Source organism: Mercenaria mercenaria, chromosome 3 (assembly GCF_021730395.1).
Source record: "Mercenaria mercenaria strain notata chromosome 3, MADL_Memer_1, whole genome shotgun sequence".
NCBI classification, from domain to species: Eukaryota; Metazoa; Mollusca; class Bivalvia; order Venerida; family Veneridae; genus Mercenaria; species Mercenaria mercenaria.
Window position 1 is genome coordinate 73195416 of NC_069363.1, and position 17434 is coordinate 73212849.

General features: G+C 33.5%; 1 protein-coding gene across 2 annotated transcripts in view; it reads right to left on the reverse strand.

Moving 5' to 3' along the window:
• Nucleotides 1–1681: 1681 nt before the first annotated feature.
• LOC123524409 (E3 ubiquitin-protein ligase Rnf220-like) overlaps nt 1682–17434 on the reverse strand; it is a 33557-nt gene continuing 17804 nt past the window's right edge. For both annotated transcript variants that reach the window (XM_045302589.2, XM_045302588.2), the window contains 10 exons: nt 15681–15755; nt 10972–11014; nt 10607–10722; nt 7660–7777; nt 6570–6669; nt 4677–4763; nt 4316–4368; nt 3368–3546; nt 2596–2670; nt 1682–2358 (listed from right to left, as the gene is read on the reverse strand). In XM_045302589.2, coding sequence (XP_045158524.2) covers nt 2287–2358; nt 2596–2670; nt 3368–3546; nt 4316–4368; nt 4677–4763; nt 6570–6669; nt 7660–7777; nt 10607–10722; nt 10972–11014; nt 15681–15755 — 918 coding nt within the window. In that variant the 3' untranslated portion in view covers nt 1682–2286. The remainder of the gene's footprint in view (nt 2359–2595; nt 2671–3367; nt 3547–4315; nt 4369–4676; nt 4764–6569; nt 6670–7659; nt 7778–10606; nt 10723–10971; nt 11015–15680; nt 15756–17434) is intronic.

The window sequence follows — 17434 nt, forward strand, 5'->3', positions numbered from 1 at the left end:
TTCCAGCTTATAGACGAGGTTCAGTGTTATAGGCAAAGTACAGCCAAGACATCAGAAGTGTTATATCTATATGATAGTTAAATGCTACATGTGATAGCATATAGGTGCCGAACATCCAGGAGTCAGGGCAAACATATTCAATAAAGAAGACAAGGCTGAGCATCTATGCGATAGGACTTGTATGTTGTAGATTCAAAGACATTGTCTGACGGGAACTTCAACATCAAAGGCCTGAATGGTCTGAGTCGGCTAATGATTGATGTACTGACAGTATAGTCTACCAGTTTCAGTTTGTTTTTAGTTTTTTTCTTAAAATTTCATAACACAGCTCGATATTTACCCAAAATATTATATCCGGATACGATTACACTTTTCTCCAGTTTGAACAATATATTTTACAAATTGTGATGATACGAAGACATTTAGCAGCAATTGGCAGTATCTGACATTGAAGTTTACGGTTAAATTACCTCTTATTTAAATCTTTTCATAAGAAAGTTGTTTCGTTCCGTGAAAGCAGCCAAACATAGACGATCTACTTTCGATTTCAAAAACTACAAGAAAATACAATTTAATGTTTCGCCGATTTGTTTATTTCTCGAAAAATAAGAATTAAAACCATTTTTAATATCAGTAGTAACTAAACAAACCAGTAAGAGCTTCTTCTTCCGATAATTTATCCGTTTACTGACTGCAAAATTCAACCCACGCAAAGTTTATAGAAATCATACGATGCATGTTTACGTTCAATGTGGGAGAATTAAGGCTGATCGGCTATGTTACCTAACGCATCCAGACGATTCAGATTTTGTTTTTAAAAAAGCATTGTGTGCGTTTCTGTAATTTTATATACGTTTTTATACGCTTAGAAATTATTAGTCATGCGTATTTGCATTATTTCTATACGTAATTTACGCTAATACGCATCTTATCTGGAGCCCTGTGGAACTATTTTTTGTCTTTCGCTGGATGTTACCCAAGCTTTGTAAGTCTGCGCAATTCTTAAAATGCACATTTATGCTTAATGAGTTACATTCGAGAATTGCACAATTACAAGTCAGAAATATGACAGATTACATCGTATATTGGTCATAGCAAAGGGAATTGACACAACTTAACTTCATTCATGCAGTGAACTGTTTGAAGTTTGAGAAATCTAATGGAACTACATCCCTTCACTGTGTTATTTGGTCCATTTAGAGAATCGTTGGATAGCAAGGACTCGTCAAAAGGCTTTCAGCCTTTAGCCGACTCAAAAATGACAAGTAAAGTATAGTATCTCCAGCCTATAGGAATTAGAGCTGATTAATTAGTTGAAGGTTGTTAGTTTGAAACATTTAGTGATTTGCCTGATCCCTGAAATTATTCTGCTCCTAACTGAAATCTTTACGAATCATTTAGGCATGGTAGCCAGAAGAAAAATTTATATACGAGATATTTGGTCTCACCAGCTATTCGTTTTAACAAAGGACATTCTACATTGTTTGTCAGCTAGTCCAAGACATAAATCAGGTTAGCGACTAGAACCATTTCATTGTTCAAGGTATTTAAGGCGTAGGCACTTCCCTGGGTCTTGTAACTCGTATCCTGACATCCATTTTCAAATGAAAAATCTTCACATTAAAACTACCATATTTAAACTCTCTTGCCATATGCTGCTGGCAGTAAAGAAAGGTAGATATGAATTTCATTCATTTAATATATGTACTATTTTGTATACATTTTAACAAAAAACATAAATACAAAACAATCTCTAATTTTACACACCAAATAATGGTCAAGATTATTCAACAGAAAAAAACAACTTAACATTCAGACCCATTAAAGAAAATAAGAGAGCACTGTAAAATCTATAAAAAAATCAAGTCTTAAAGGGTACCATATATCAGAGATTGGACCATTTTGTTGTGTCAAAGAGTCGAACAGATTAAACTCATTTTGACTCATTATCGTTTCTACTAAAACTATACTGTCCGAGGTGTTCTGTACTAGTGCAAATCATCTCTTGCTTCAAACAGACTTGCATTACAATTTCTTCACAGATCATAGAAGTGTTGCAGGAACTGTTCACCTATGTCTTATTCTACCAGCTTGTGAAAAAAAAGCTTTCACATATTGCTGCGTAGATCCATTTTCAAGACATCCTTGTTATTAATTTCAGGTGGAGAAACCCTCTATATGTCAGCTTTTCTCTAGTCTGTGCCAGTAAATTCATTCCCCGAGAGCAGTATAGACATTCCTGTACAAGAAGACCTTGACTATGGATTCCTAGACTGGCCAGTATTCTCATAAATAGATTCTGCGTAGATCTGCTGGTGATGTTATCATGTTACACTGAGGACACAACTTTTTAGCTCCCTGCAATAAAAAATTAAGTTTTGTAAGACAATACAGAAAATGTGAAAGGCCTCCGATTACAGCAGACAAGTTAAAGACTTGAAAGAGGTAGATTAAAATCCTATCATGCAATGTTTTTACTTCATCTGTTCTGTGCTTTCAAAGCAAGCCAGCTGCTACCAAGTGAGTGCAACAAATTTGTTCATTAATTTTAGTTCAGTCTGTGCAGTTAGTATGGAAGTTATTACAGGTACATACCATTGTTCTAAGCCAGCATTCTTCACAATGTACATGCCAACACTGAGTTGATGCCACTGGTTTGTTATACGGCTCCTGAAATAAATACAAAATTGGCTGTAAATTTCTTTGTGTCACTTGTGCTTTCTATTTCTTCCATCTTATCACATTACAATAATACAAAGCTTTATATTAGTTGTTCTACATGGTTAAAACATGTGGCGACTTTCCAGCTTGCATGATGCCGGTAGATCTCCAGGTGCCCCTCCAGACATTATTTCTGGTATGGACTGGAACTTGGGTAGAAACACCAACTAAGTACATTGTAAACAACTAGAACTGCTTTTAAGAAAAGCGCATGTCTCCCCACAACTGCCTAATCATCTGAATAGTGGTATATGAATCAACCATGCACGAGGACTGTAACTGCCTAATCATCTGACATGATTAGGTCTTTAGGCATAAATGACTCCAATACTACTATTTACATGGTTAGTAATATGTGAGTCATTTATGACACAAGACCCGTGTGATTTTTGGTAATTCAAGGGCCATAATTCTGAAGTGCCTGGGTTGATTTGGCAAGTTATCGATCTTGGCCGAGGACTTTTGGTCAAACACATTTTGTTCAAATCTGGTGAAGATTGGATGAGAAATGTTAAGAAACGTAGACAATATTTGTGAAAGACACACACACACGGACACAGACAGGAGTAAATCAATATGTCTCCCACACCACTGTGTGGTGGGAGACATAAAAAACAGATTATCACTTAATTCAAGCATAACTCACCATACATATGAGACATTTTGGCGAGATCTGTTTCTCGTCTTTCTCCTTGAGGCGACATCTCAATGCCGTGATGATTTGTCCAGCAGAACCACCAACTTCTACTGATTCCTTGTCATCATGAGGCTCACACTTTATATGTGATGATACACTATCCTCGGGATTATAAGCACCTTCTATATCTACAGATAAAATACAACCTGCAGTGAGACACATGCATCATTGAAGCATAAACAAATAAACAGTTATGGTAATCAGGTATCAGTCAACAAGACACCATTCTTCTATCCTTACTGGTCTACTGGTATTGTTTTGTTTCTATATACATCAAGGGATATGATTTTTATGTTTTTAACATGTCCATCTGATAATACTTCACACAAAATACATAACCTCCAGATATTGTGGATTCAGGGAAGAATTTTTGAAGTTTTCTTTTTGTTGCCATAGCAACTGTAGTTCTGTCATGTTTTTTTTTCCGTCAAAGAAGTGAGGGACATCAAATTTTAGAATGGACATTACAAGAATGCTAGAGACAGTTTGGTTATGACTATCAAGTGGTTATAAGAAGTTGTTTGGAGGTCTATCTGTTAGCTCTGGGGATCACGAACTGGCTCAAGCAGAACCCTTTGAACAAAACTGAGATAAGGCCATGAAATGATGCTTCTGATTAAGCCTGAAGAAGATCTATCATGTGGCTCATGAGCAGAAGTTATTTAAAGTAACAATCTAACGACAGATGACTAACAAAGTACCACTGCAAGGGACATATGGAAAGAACAATTTTAAAACATGTCTTTCTGGTATTTCTACTTCGAAATTGTTTAACATTATGGCAAAACAAAAATATGAAACATCTCTAGATAGGTATTCAGTAAAGATTTAGCATTGTGAATTTGGATTAATATTTCTGAACAAACAGTACAAATTTTGTCTGACTACAAAATGTACCTGTATTTGTTAGTCGACTGTGACTCTTTAGAATGGTCGGAGCATCAGCGGTACTGAAAATAATAAAATATAATTTCTGGTTATTATAAACTTCAAAGTAATGCAAATACTGACATTTATTTTTCAGTTATTTCTTTTGGTAAAGCACTGCAACTGGTTATTACTGTTCTTACTGAAAATAACCGAAGTATTTATAAATATACTTTTAAGTAATACTGTATTTTTTTTTTTTCAAGTTATCTCTTTCGGTTTACAGTCTCATTTTAAAGCAAAGAAACTGGCTTATCACCTCTTCTATTAACAAACCATCTTTAAAACAGTCCCAACTGTTCCAAGTCAAATCAGGCATGTTATTTCTCACCTTAAAAATGCCCCTCTCAGGGCCTCTCTTTCCCTGTCTTCATTTGGCTCATCAGAAGCACAAGGTATCACATCCACTTCACTGTATCTTTGTATCGGTCAAAGAATATACACAGTAAATATCCAATTCTAAACAAAAATCCCCAGCACAAAAAACAACAACATTTGGATAATGACAATAACACTGAAAACTAGAAACTTTCTCATCTTACATACTGCTCTAAATTTAGCAAGTCAACAAAGGTGGTCGTGATACACAAGAAATTTATCTGGTAACTGAAACTAAAATATGTGCTCTTTTTGCCTAAACTATTCTAAATATCTGTTACATGTCACTTCCCTTTACACATGGGTAACACTAGCAGAATAAAACAATTTTACATACAGCTTTCAACCCTCACCCCATATTACCAAAAGGAAAAGAGCTGTCCATAAGACAGCGCGCTCCACTATTTGGCAATATGACAGTAAAATGAATTTATGTCTCAATAAGAGACCTCTACTAAGTTTCAAGTCATTATCTTATATTGTACTAAAGTTATGTCCAGAAAACAGTTTGCCCAAAAGCTTAATGTAAGAAAGGGGCATAATTCCGTCAAGAACACAAAAAGAGTTATTGGGATTGTTACCACACATGCAGACGATGATGGTAAAGATATATTTTGAGTTTCAAGTCATTATCTTATATAATACCAAACTTATGTATAGAAAATGAAGTTTGTCAAAAAATTTAAGTATGAAAGGGGCATAATTTGGTCAAAAATACAAATATGACAGAAAAACAAGGTTGCTGAAAAACATTAACCTTAAAAATAACCCAAGTATAACACCTTGGTGACCTTGACCTTGGGTATAATGGGCCCAGCCCCTGCACATATGTTGTTTTTATGCTGGACAATGTTTATGTGAAGTTACAGTAAGGTATAAGCAATAGTAACAAAGATATGACAGAAAAACAAAGGTTGCCAAAAAACATTAACCAAAAAAGCTCACGCAGACGCTAGGGCAAGTAGAAGAGCACCCCTATTCTACGAATAGTGGAGAAAAAATGCTAGGCTTTAAAACATTTGCAGAAAAACCAAATACAACACTTTCCTATTACAGCAGCCATGCAAAGTAGAAAAATAATTGTGTGAAATTATTAATACATGTATTTATGTGGGACTAATTTTTGTGGATTTCATGTTGCACATCAATGAACAAAAATCAAATTCTAACAACAGCTATTAGTAAAACACTTATCTTCCAATGATGAACTGTGTTGTAGGCAAAAAGATATTTAATCTGTATGCTGTGACCTTTGACCTACCAACTCCAAAATCAACAGAGACCTACTACTGACCATAGGCAATCATTTTATGATTTCTGATGACAGTATGACAATCAGCTTTCAGTCACAAAATCACTGTGACCTTGACCTATGACCTACAAAACACCAAAACAATAGGGGTCATCTGCTTACAGGAAGCAATCATCTTATGGAGACTGGTATCTGTAGACCACCTTTTCTTAATGTGTTTCAAGTCACTGTGACCTTGGCCTTTGACCTACTAATTCCCTAAACAATAGGGGTCATCTACTTACTATAGGTAGTTCTATGATGTTTGCCTAATGTGTGACCAAATGGTCTATTGACTATAAGCAATACAATATATCCCTTCTTCTTTGAAGTTTAAATGTGGGGCCGGGAGGCACATAAACAAATAAAATTTCCATTCATTTTATCTGCAGAAACCGAAATCACAACTTCGTATCCATATAAAATAGCTATTTTCAGAAACAATACTAAATTTCTGCCCACAAAAACAAATGATTTCGCAGCAAATATATGAAGATTTTACATTACACTTCATGGGCTAATTTATCAAAACTATGGTCAAAATAGAAAGGATACTGAGGTTTGCCATATTTTTCTGAATCATCATCATCAACATTGAGATCACAGTCCTCATCCTGACCCTGGCTGCTGCAGCTGGCTATCTGAAATCCTGAACCTGTAACACAACATTTACAGCTAGAGCCAAAGTTAATGGAGGACAAAATTTGTGCATGTGTTCGGGTTTAGCATCTTTTTCAACAATTTTTCAGTCATAAAAACAATGGTGTCTACTTGTAGCACTGAGCACAATGCCCAACTTCACTGGAATATCATGCCATAGACATGTGACATGATACCCTACCCAGTCACATTAATATACTGACACCGGGCTGACCAGTCCTAGCACTATCCTCTTAAGACCGAGGGCCAAGTGAGAAAGCTACTAGTACCATTTTTTACATCATTGGTTTGACGCGGACAGAAAGCAAACCCACGACTCCCACGCTTGTAGCAGATGTTCAACCACTAGGATACTGAGGCGGTTGACAAAATTTGTTAGCATGCTGAGGTAAGAGTGAATGCTTCCTGCTTTAAGAACATGTATGTACACAATTTCACAGTAAAGCAGTGAATCTTATAGTTTATATGTTTACAGGTTGAACATGTAACCTGCACTGCACTGCATAAGAAATGGGCTTCAATTGACTAACCATACAGTAGATCATTGTATATTGCAACAGCCAAACTTGTATTAACCTTTAGCCTGCTGACCACAAATCATTCTGCTTCTGCGACCAGTGCAGACCAAGATCAGCCTGCGCATCTGTGCAGGCTGATCATGGTCTGCACTGTTTGCTTTTCAGTCAGTAAATTTTCTATGAACACCCCTTCGAATAATAAATGGTATTGCCCAAATTGAATGATGGACCAGTCCATTTTAGAAATTTAGCAGGGTAAAGGTTAAGCAGCAAGTAAAGGGAGTGATAAAATGTGGTTGCTTAAAAAAAAACAAATAAAACTCCCATCTATTTAATCTACTAAGGTTGAAATCAACAAATTTAAATCCCAATGAAAAAGCTGCTTTTGCCATAACCCTGACAATTCATGCCTACAAAATAAATTGATTTTACAGCATTTCAAATTTTCTGAGTTTGCAAATAATTACCAGCATAGCCGCCATCTAACATAGATGAAGCTCGTATGCGAGTCTGTCCTGCCCATGTGTATTCCTCGTATTGTTCATTATCTGCTTCCACATCAACCGGCTCTAGCTCGTCATCACGCTGAAAAACACCAACCATACAGTCCAATGCAATTCAAACAGGTCTCTGATGATAAACTTGCTGATAACAGATAAATAAAACACCTGCAAAATGTTTAAATGGATTACCGAGGTGTTTTGATACAGGTAAATGACACTGCCATGTTTCGATATTTATTGTGACTGGGTGATCTCTGAAATTTGTGCAAACAATTATAATTACTCCATCTTTGAATAGGTAAAATCTGTGAGATTAGAAATAAGCCTTTTGTTTTCTACAATAGTTACAAGAAACCAGTTCACTCTTTCATTTAGCTGATGTGATTTCATGGCCTACTGTTAGATCCTCCTTCACGCTTAAAAGATTTTCCTTGGTTTCTCTTTGAGATGTACTGGTAACCATTTATTTTATACATCATTCTAAGGCACTACAATGGTGGTAAAGAATTTTTGAATTTTCAAAATGCCTTGGTTAGTTTTGAATTAATCATCAAAAAGCAATATTTATTTGTAGAAAAAAAATTGTCAACATAATTTAGCCCTGAAAATTGACAGTATTAAAATCCAAGAAGGTTTTTCCACCACTCCTGAACATACTTAAAAAGAGGTAAAGGGTGTGAGGAAAGTTTGTTCTAAACGTAAACGTAAACAAGAATAATGCAAACATGGAATGTAAGAAATGTATAATTTCAGTCATATTAAATCCTGATATGCTGATATATTACTGCTACAGAAATTTACTTAATTTAGATTGTGTCATTTCCAGAAAATTTCGACTTTTGAAAATAAACAAGCTTTACTTATTTAATGGATTCTGACATTTTAGGTCGGCTCTTTAATTTTTGTTTGTACAATACAAACTCAATTACTATAACGTTAAACCAGTTGAATGAGTTCATAATATGAGCCGTGCCATGAGAAAACCAACATAGTGGGTTTGCGACCAGCATGGATCCAGACCAGCCTGCGCATCCGCGCAGTCTGGTCAGGCTCCATGCTGTTCGCTTTTAAAGCCTATTGGAATTGGAGAAACTGTTAGCGAACAGCATGGAGCCTGACCAGACTGCGCGGATGCGCAGGCTGGTCTGGATCCATGCTGGTCGCAAACCCACTATGTTGGTTTTCTCATGGCATGGCTCATATACTGCAATATACTTGTCTTGTTAAGTATGCAAGTGGCCTATCCCTTACGAAATTTAGTGAAAACTGCATCTTTCCACAAAGTTGAATGAATATAAAAAATTTCACCAAATGTTACACATTTAGATGAACGTAACAAATAATAAACCCCATCACATGACAATAGGTAGTATTTTAAGGAACAATTTAACCTTTTTTTTTTCAACATTTGTTACATCTCAGTAAAATAATATAGTTCTTTTCTTAACCTGAACAATATTATATACAGATGTTGCCAAAAACAAAAAGCCAAATTTTATGAAAAACCCTGTATCAGATTTGCAGTATCAAACAGAACTATAATTATTATCATAAGTGAAACTTAGAAAGAAAATACCCTGAATAGTTTTACATATCATGTAGTTCATTTGATCCGTAAGTTTCCTTGCTATCCAGTTTTTGTTGAATGAATTAGTAACCACACACATTGTTTTTATGTACTGTAAGGTGTATATATGCTGTGTCATACTCTTCAACCTGTACAAGGTCTTACTTCAAAAATGTCAAAAAACTATGTTATGAACCCAAATATACACTATGGTTCAACCAAACATGTATGTTGCGCATTTGAAAAACTATAAAATGGTTCAACAAGACATGTTATGTTGTGCATTTGAAAAACTATAGAAAATGGTTCAACAAAATATGTTATGTTGTGCATTTGAAAAAATATAGAAAATGGTTCAACAAAATATGTTATGTTGTGCATTTGAAAACTTTAGAAAACAAAACATGTTGTGCATTTGAAAAACTATAGAAAATGGTTCAACAAAATATGTTATGTTGTGCATTTGAAAACTATAGAAAATGGTTCAACAAAACATGTTATGTTGTGCATTTGAAAAACTATAGAAAATGGTTCAACAAAATATGTTATGTTGTGCATTTGAAAAACTACAGAAAATGGTTCAACAAAACATGTTATGTTGTGCATTTGAAAACTATAGAAAATGGTTCAACAAGACGTTATGTTGTGCATTTGAAAACTATAGAAAATGGTTCAACAAGACATGTTATGTTGTGCATTTGAAAACTATAGAAAATGGTTCAACAAAACATGTTATGTTGTGCATTTGAAAAACTATAGAAAATGGTTCAACAAAATATGTTATGTTGTGCATTTGAAAACTACAGAAAATGGTAAAAAAACCCATATGTTGTGCATTTGAAAACTATAGAAAATGGTTCAACAAAACATGTTATGTTGTGCATTTGAAAAACTATAGAAAATGGTTCAACAAAATATGTTATGTTGTGCATTTGAAAACTATAGAAAATGGTAAAAAAAAACCATATGTTGTGCATTTGAAAACTATAGAAAATGGTTCAACAAGACATGTTATGTTGTTCATTTGAAAACGTTAGAAAATGGTTCAACAAAACATGTTATGTTGTGCATTTGAAATACTATAGAAAATGGTTCAACAAAACATGTTATGTTGTGCATTTGAAAACTATAGAAAATGGTTCAACAAGACATGTTATGTTGTGCATTTGAAAACTATAGAAAATGGTTCAACAAAACAGGTATGTTGCGCATTTGAAAAACTATAGAAAATGGTTCAACAAAAGATGTTATGTTGTGCATTTGAAAAACTATAGAAAATGGTTCAACAAAATATGTTATGTTGTCTTTCTGTTTCAAACTAAAGATACATACACATACATGTACCTTTTTCAGACAGAGTTCAACATGTTCATTCAATTCCTCTGGAGTTCCAGATACTTTCTTATTGCACACAGGACAAACAGTTTCCTCTAACTTCTTCTTGCGTGTTCGACTTCTAACTGGAACAGTAACTGACTTGTTACATATAATAAACATAAAATCATATTTACACTGCAAAGGCAGTTCTGCACTCAACTTTCTTATATGAATATGTAAGAGTTTACATTAATATGCAAATGAGATTTCTGAAACATGTAATTCAAACTGAAATATATTTGACATTCATCTAATTACAGTTCTGAATAGATTGTTTTAGGGCATACACCACTAAATAATAACTAAGATGCAACAAATTAAAGGTAACTCACCACCAAGTCTTGCCTGTCTGTTATTCTGGATCCGTAAATAATTCTGAAAGTATAAAATAAAACATCTTTTCAGTAACATGGAATTACAAGATTATATTATGACATGGTAAGTAGATGTAAGGTTAAGTATAATGTTAATTCTCTTCCTCCTTTTAAAGACAGCTTAAGACAATTCCGATATCCAACACCTGGGTAGAACTTCTTCAACTAAAAACATTTTTCTTTGTTTTGGATGGTAAGGATACATTTCAGGGACTAAACTGGGGAGGACTGACTATTATGTAAGCACATTCATAAAAGGTTTCAGTCTTATTTTTGATGTACGAAAATGACTTATTAAGTCCAAGTATCTATTTCAAGTTCAAATTTAACTAAGATTTAATGACTGCTACAGCATATGGTAAAAGTACAATTCCTCCTCAAAGGAATATAAGTCTCTTTTTCACTTTGAAGCCAAAAGGAAAAGTTAACAAAATCTTATATACAGTAGAGACTGCACTGTTTGACTTGTACTCAAGAACACTGTAAAAATGCCTGCAGTGTCTTGCAATTATTCTTCTTGCAAACTGTCTGTTCTCCCTCGTATGTTTTACAGTTTTCTACAATGCATGATTTATATTTTCTCTGCATGTAATTTTAAATAAAACAGGCTACTTAGTGCATTCAATGACAATCTTCATTCATTTTAACATTTCTTTTCTTAATGATTCTTCAATCATTACAAATCCCTAATTCAGTCTACTTCATATGTAATTTTACCTTTGAAAATTCAGCCAATAGTTTGCTTTGGGGAATCTTGAATTTATAATTTAGTCACTTTATTAGCATTTTTCTGTATTTCAAAAGAAATATTTGGACAAACGCGTAATTAATACATGACAACTGTACATATTGAAAGGCGATAGAATTTTCTTGAAGTCTTTATACACTTTCTACTTAAGTGAGCTGGCCACTTTATCAAATGCATAACAAAAGATTTTATTTCTAACTTCAAACCGTTAGTGTTTCACGTTTCTAAATATGATCCCCACATAAAAACAGAAAGTTAAAATAAATTGAATAACATCCTTACTTTGAAAGTTAAGCTGAATATATTTTACGTTATAAACAACCGCACAATATAAAACTGATGTGGATTACAATGGAATGGACAAGATCTTTTTTTTCTAGTGTAGAAAATGCACTTAATGCATCAATATGCTGACAATAAAATACTTGTTTGATTTATCAGTGATAGAATGTATGCAGTTTTAAATTTCCATCCCTAAATGTGATAAAATCTAATCATTGCGTTCAATGTATCAAATTTCTATACCCCAGGACCCTAGCACACCCTTAAAACTTAACCCACAAGCATACAAATAAGGTTAAACTATCATACTGAAGATAGCAGTATATAATGACCTGTCATTTATACAGAAAGAAAAAAATCAGAAAATCAAAAAAAATAAATTAAAATCTCTCAAACATCTTAATGAATGTGATTACTCTGTTTCATGCAATTTTTCACTTAGTCGTGGAGAGATGTATCAAGTTAAAGGATGAGATAGGTGAGTCATCGTGTAAAAGAGATACTGTCGTACACACAACAGTCAATAGGTGAGAAGGTGTAATACGTAAAAGAGAAACTACGAGGCGGGCACAAGACAAGTGTCAAGTGTCACTAATGTCCCTTTAATTACAATGTACAATAAATCTCGCTCATATTAGAATAGAATGGTAACATCGGAGATGGGGTAGAAATGATTTCGGTCAAATGTTAAAAAGTAACACTTTCTGTTACCATAGTTCACAATAAATAGATTTGTTGCATGTCTGAGCAACTGAATAATTTTTTTTTTTTTTGTTTTTGTTGGATTTAACGTCGCACCGACACATGATAGGTCATACGGCGACTTTCCAGCTTTGATGGTGGAGGAAGACCCCAGGTGCCCCTCCGTGCATTATTTCATCACGAGCGGGTACCTGGGTAGAACCACCGACCTTCCGTAAGCCAGCTGGATGGCTTCCTCACATGAAGAATTCAACGCCCCGAGTGAGGCTCGAACCCACATCGATGAGGGGCAAGTGATTTGAAGTCAGCGACCTTAACCACTCGGCCACGGAGGCCCCTGAGCAACTGAATAAGGACAGAATTTAGACAGTGAATGACACTGACAGACCCATAGCTTTAACTGTTCCAAAAAAAGAACGGAATAATCCAAATTTGTTTATGAAAGCGTAAACCCTAATATTACATCAAACAGCACAACTTTCTGAGCTGCCTAAAAAATGAACACCTGTGTAACCCAAAATGCAGCCTGATATACCCCATATTAGAAATTTCCTGACATAATTTTTTTTTCAAAGTCCATTAGGAAATATTAATCCAGTTTAAATTTCAGCACTTCTATGTAAACTCAATATAAAATTTTGTATGTAATAGATTATTTACTACACTTTAGATTGATCTGAAGAACAAAGAAACAACAAAAGGAAGATGAGAAGAAATTTTGTTAAAAATTACACCATGATCAATGTAAATAAGATACTACAAGTAGCCCTTTCTCTCGATTAAATTGTAATCTAAATTCACGTGGACACATTTGAAGTGTTCGAGACGTAACCCGATAATGTTGAGGGACAACAGGATCTTTTCTAACTGGAGGGGCTGTCAATATGTTTCTCCATCATTTGCCGCACAGCCTGTCACATTTTATTGTCAAAATCGCACAAAATCACACCAATTGGCAGCTCTTTTACCATCTGTAATTCGAATCATGACATCATAATGCCTAAATCTATTAGCAATATAAACAGCGACTGCTTTGTAGAAGAGAGATACAAGGACTGTCTGTGCGCTAATTAGCCCTATAACTTTCTTTTGATCTTTGCCTTCAAGGTGAACAATACCTCCATGCTAGGTATAACACATTTTGGTAAATTTTTCAGACAAATCTACTAAAATGCCTACAAGACATTTATTTTACATTAAAAAACTGATGTTAAGCAGTATCGATTGATAAATTGCTACTCCTAAAAATTTCATGACCAAAAAAAAAAAATCAGAAATTCCTTAATAAGAAAATATTATTTAATGGATTGTAAACGCAATGAATAAAACTTCACCACTTAAAGACTGCAAAAAGTGCAAAAATAATCAACTAACACTTTGTATCTAAACACGTGGTGGTAAAGAAAATGTCAACTTCTTTGTGTAAATTTCAAGCTCATTAAATCATCATTTCAAACTCATTACAGAACAGTGTTAATTTATTCTCCCCAAAAATGTATATTCACAGTTCAAACATTAAGTATGAATACAACAAAAACACTAATGGATTTTTGATAAGCTACTCTCTGAATAGACTCAAATCCCTGCTAAAATGTGGATTAAACATCAACTTTGAAGTAACTTTGTAGTGAATTGTCATCCGCGGAAATCCAACAATTCTCGTTTGATCTGCTGTCATCTACTGCTCTCCGCCATGTCAATACATGAATGTGACGTCTTAATCATAAAATGATTATCGGGACTTACCGGGGAAACATTGTTCACTGATTCACACCTTATCTTAATGTAAATGTATAAAATACCCAGTAAATCTCATACAATGATGTAATTATACAATGAAAAGTTAACTGATTATACGTCTTTATAGATAGTGAGATTCCAGTAAACTGTAAATTAATCTATACAGGAACACTAACCACAACTTTTATCAATGTTCATATTAATTCAAGCATTTTGTAATGCTTTTAACTCTTCTTCAAACTATCATTTAACTGATGGTCATGGATTAGCACAATTGTAAGAAGTACTGGACAGAAAATCCATAAATAAATAACTTCAATAAACATGTATCCCATGATGCAATCTCATAACAAAACCTTCCCATAATGCACTGTTATCAAGACAAATCCCATAAGTCAGTTTTGTTGAAGCTAGCAAGGAATTATTATTTGATAATAAGATACTGTGAAAAGTTCTCTAATTACCTGTCAGATATCCACCTTTAGTGGACTAACTACTTAACATATCAATTTGCAAGTAACTCTGTTAAGTACGGTATATGACCATATTTGGCAATGCGGCCTTTCTTCATCAAAGACTTCTTCACTTGGTAAATTGATTAAGACCAAATTACAGTAACAATACTTCAGGAAAGACGCAAATTTTCACACAGATGCACTAATTAATGGAACAATATAAAACAAACAGCACTATAGCTGTCACCGCAGAAAATGATTAATTACAATTTGATTGGATAGACAGACATAGATTTATCCAATCAGATCATCTCAATAGCATTTGCCCAGATGAGGTACTTAATCGTCAAGAGGAACAAATAATTTAATAAGAACAGACAGACGGGGATTTCTGTGGCTGTGAATTTCTCGTTTGACTACATCGTCTACATATTTGTGGCCAGCAAAGTCGTCACAATAAAACAAAAGCAATTTTTCCCCATGACAGATAACTGGATAAACTGGTATATAGTACACAATCTCAACATATGCACTAATACTACAAAACAGAATTAGTTTCCCATAACCAATAAGTGTCTGTTGGTGTCAGTAATCAAGACTTCATACTGAAACTTTGTTAAGAACAATCACGTTAGAATCCTCAGAAAGTAACATTAATTATCATCTAATACATAAGCAGTATAAAATCTCTTGATAATTTTTATCTATTGAATTTCAATTTGGTAAGTGAGATAACTGACCTCGTATCTGGCTTGTGAAGCTGCCCCTACACCAGGTGAATCCTTCCCTCGATTTCCAGATGGAGATGGTAATGTCTGCAGGAAATTAATAAAGGCTATAATAGTATTATCAACAATTCTGCAAGATGAAATTTCAAAATTAAATAAGTAACCATTTTTTGCTCATAATGTCCAAATGGACATTGACTGAATAGTCATAAGAATGTGGAAAAATGGACAAAAATTTATGAAGCTGTCACTTAATGAGTTGTAAACATTTTATTATTCTGTTTTGCATAAATTTGATATTTAGCAGTCATCTCATAAAAAAGAAAACAGCTTATTTTATCATTACAGACAAGATAATGTCTTTAAAAGAATATCTGCTCCTTCTTTCTTTGTGATACCTTTTACCATCTGTTCAAAAATGGCTGCATGTCATACTTAAAAAATTAAGATTATCTCAACTTTCAGTTTTATTGAATACTGCTACATTTGTGACCCTACAGTTTTTTTTTTAACTTGTCCTTTCACAATTTCCTTAACTGAAAAATAAATTTTAACAAGATCACCTAAGCTTTCATCAATATTCTTTTAATATTTAAAACAATTTTAACCTCTTTTTGGACAACGTCTTAATGTAACAAAGCCTACAATTTGATCATCACAGTGTCTACTACGGTTTGTCCGAGTCTAAAAGTGTCAGTGTATAAATTGTACACTAGCAAGAATAGAAATTTCATTAATACATACTGGTAACTAGCACACAACACAACCAGTCAATCTATTTATTTTTTCAGTTAATTGTTCATTCATTCATGTCTTTCTATAAAAAGAAGCAGATAAAAATTGTTTGCATAATGAAGTCTTCCCAACCGAAAATCACTTTTTTTATTTGATTATTTTGAAACAGGTTAATTTATTTCAAGCAGACCTACTATGTACTTTTTATATATGTATCACATTTTGTAAGTCAATACTTCAGTTCCTTTTTCCCTTTTTCCTTTCATTTCTCATGCAAATTAATGCATCATATTTCAAGTTTGTCTCATTCATTAATACATAATTGTGCATAATTTAATGATTTTAGAAATATCAGCAACTGAATTAGCAAAAAATATATTTTTATGGATGCATTTGAAAATATTTAAAGTTCTGGTAAACTGAATTTTCCCTACATGTTACTTACAGCAAATAAATTCCTTCTTGTTTTGATTATTTTGATAAATAACTTCCATTTTTTTCTTCTTTTATGATACAGGTGGAACACCTACATAAAAACTGAATTGACTGTATTTTATATATATATCTTTACAAGTTATAATATAATATATAATGATGTTACAATATAATATATAATGATGTTATACTATACACTGATGTTATGATATACAAATTGCAGGATTACACAATAGTTGACAAAATTTCTTTATTTTTTTTAAAACCTGCATATTGAGTATATCTTATTTATAATATAAACCACTTAAAAATTGTTAAAATAAGCTACATTTTTTGAAAAGTTCATCTTAAGCCTCCATCTGACACATGGGACGGTCATTATCATCAATTTGTTTACAGTCTGTCAAAATATAAGCCATTTTTAGCTGGACACATAATAAACTCAGTGGAATGCACGGACCAGGTGCTCCCTCACTCGGCTACCTCGGGTCAGGTAATACAGAGAAATCTTTCCACGTTTTGAAGTTAATCTGCATGAACTTAAATTTAAAGATGAAGATTTTTATTATTAAGTAAAAATGTCATTTCATTAGATA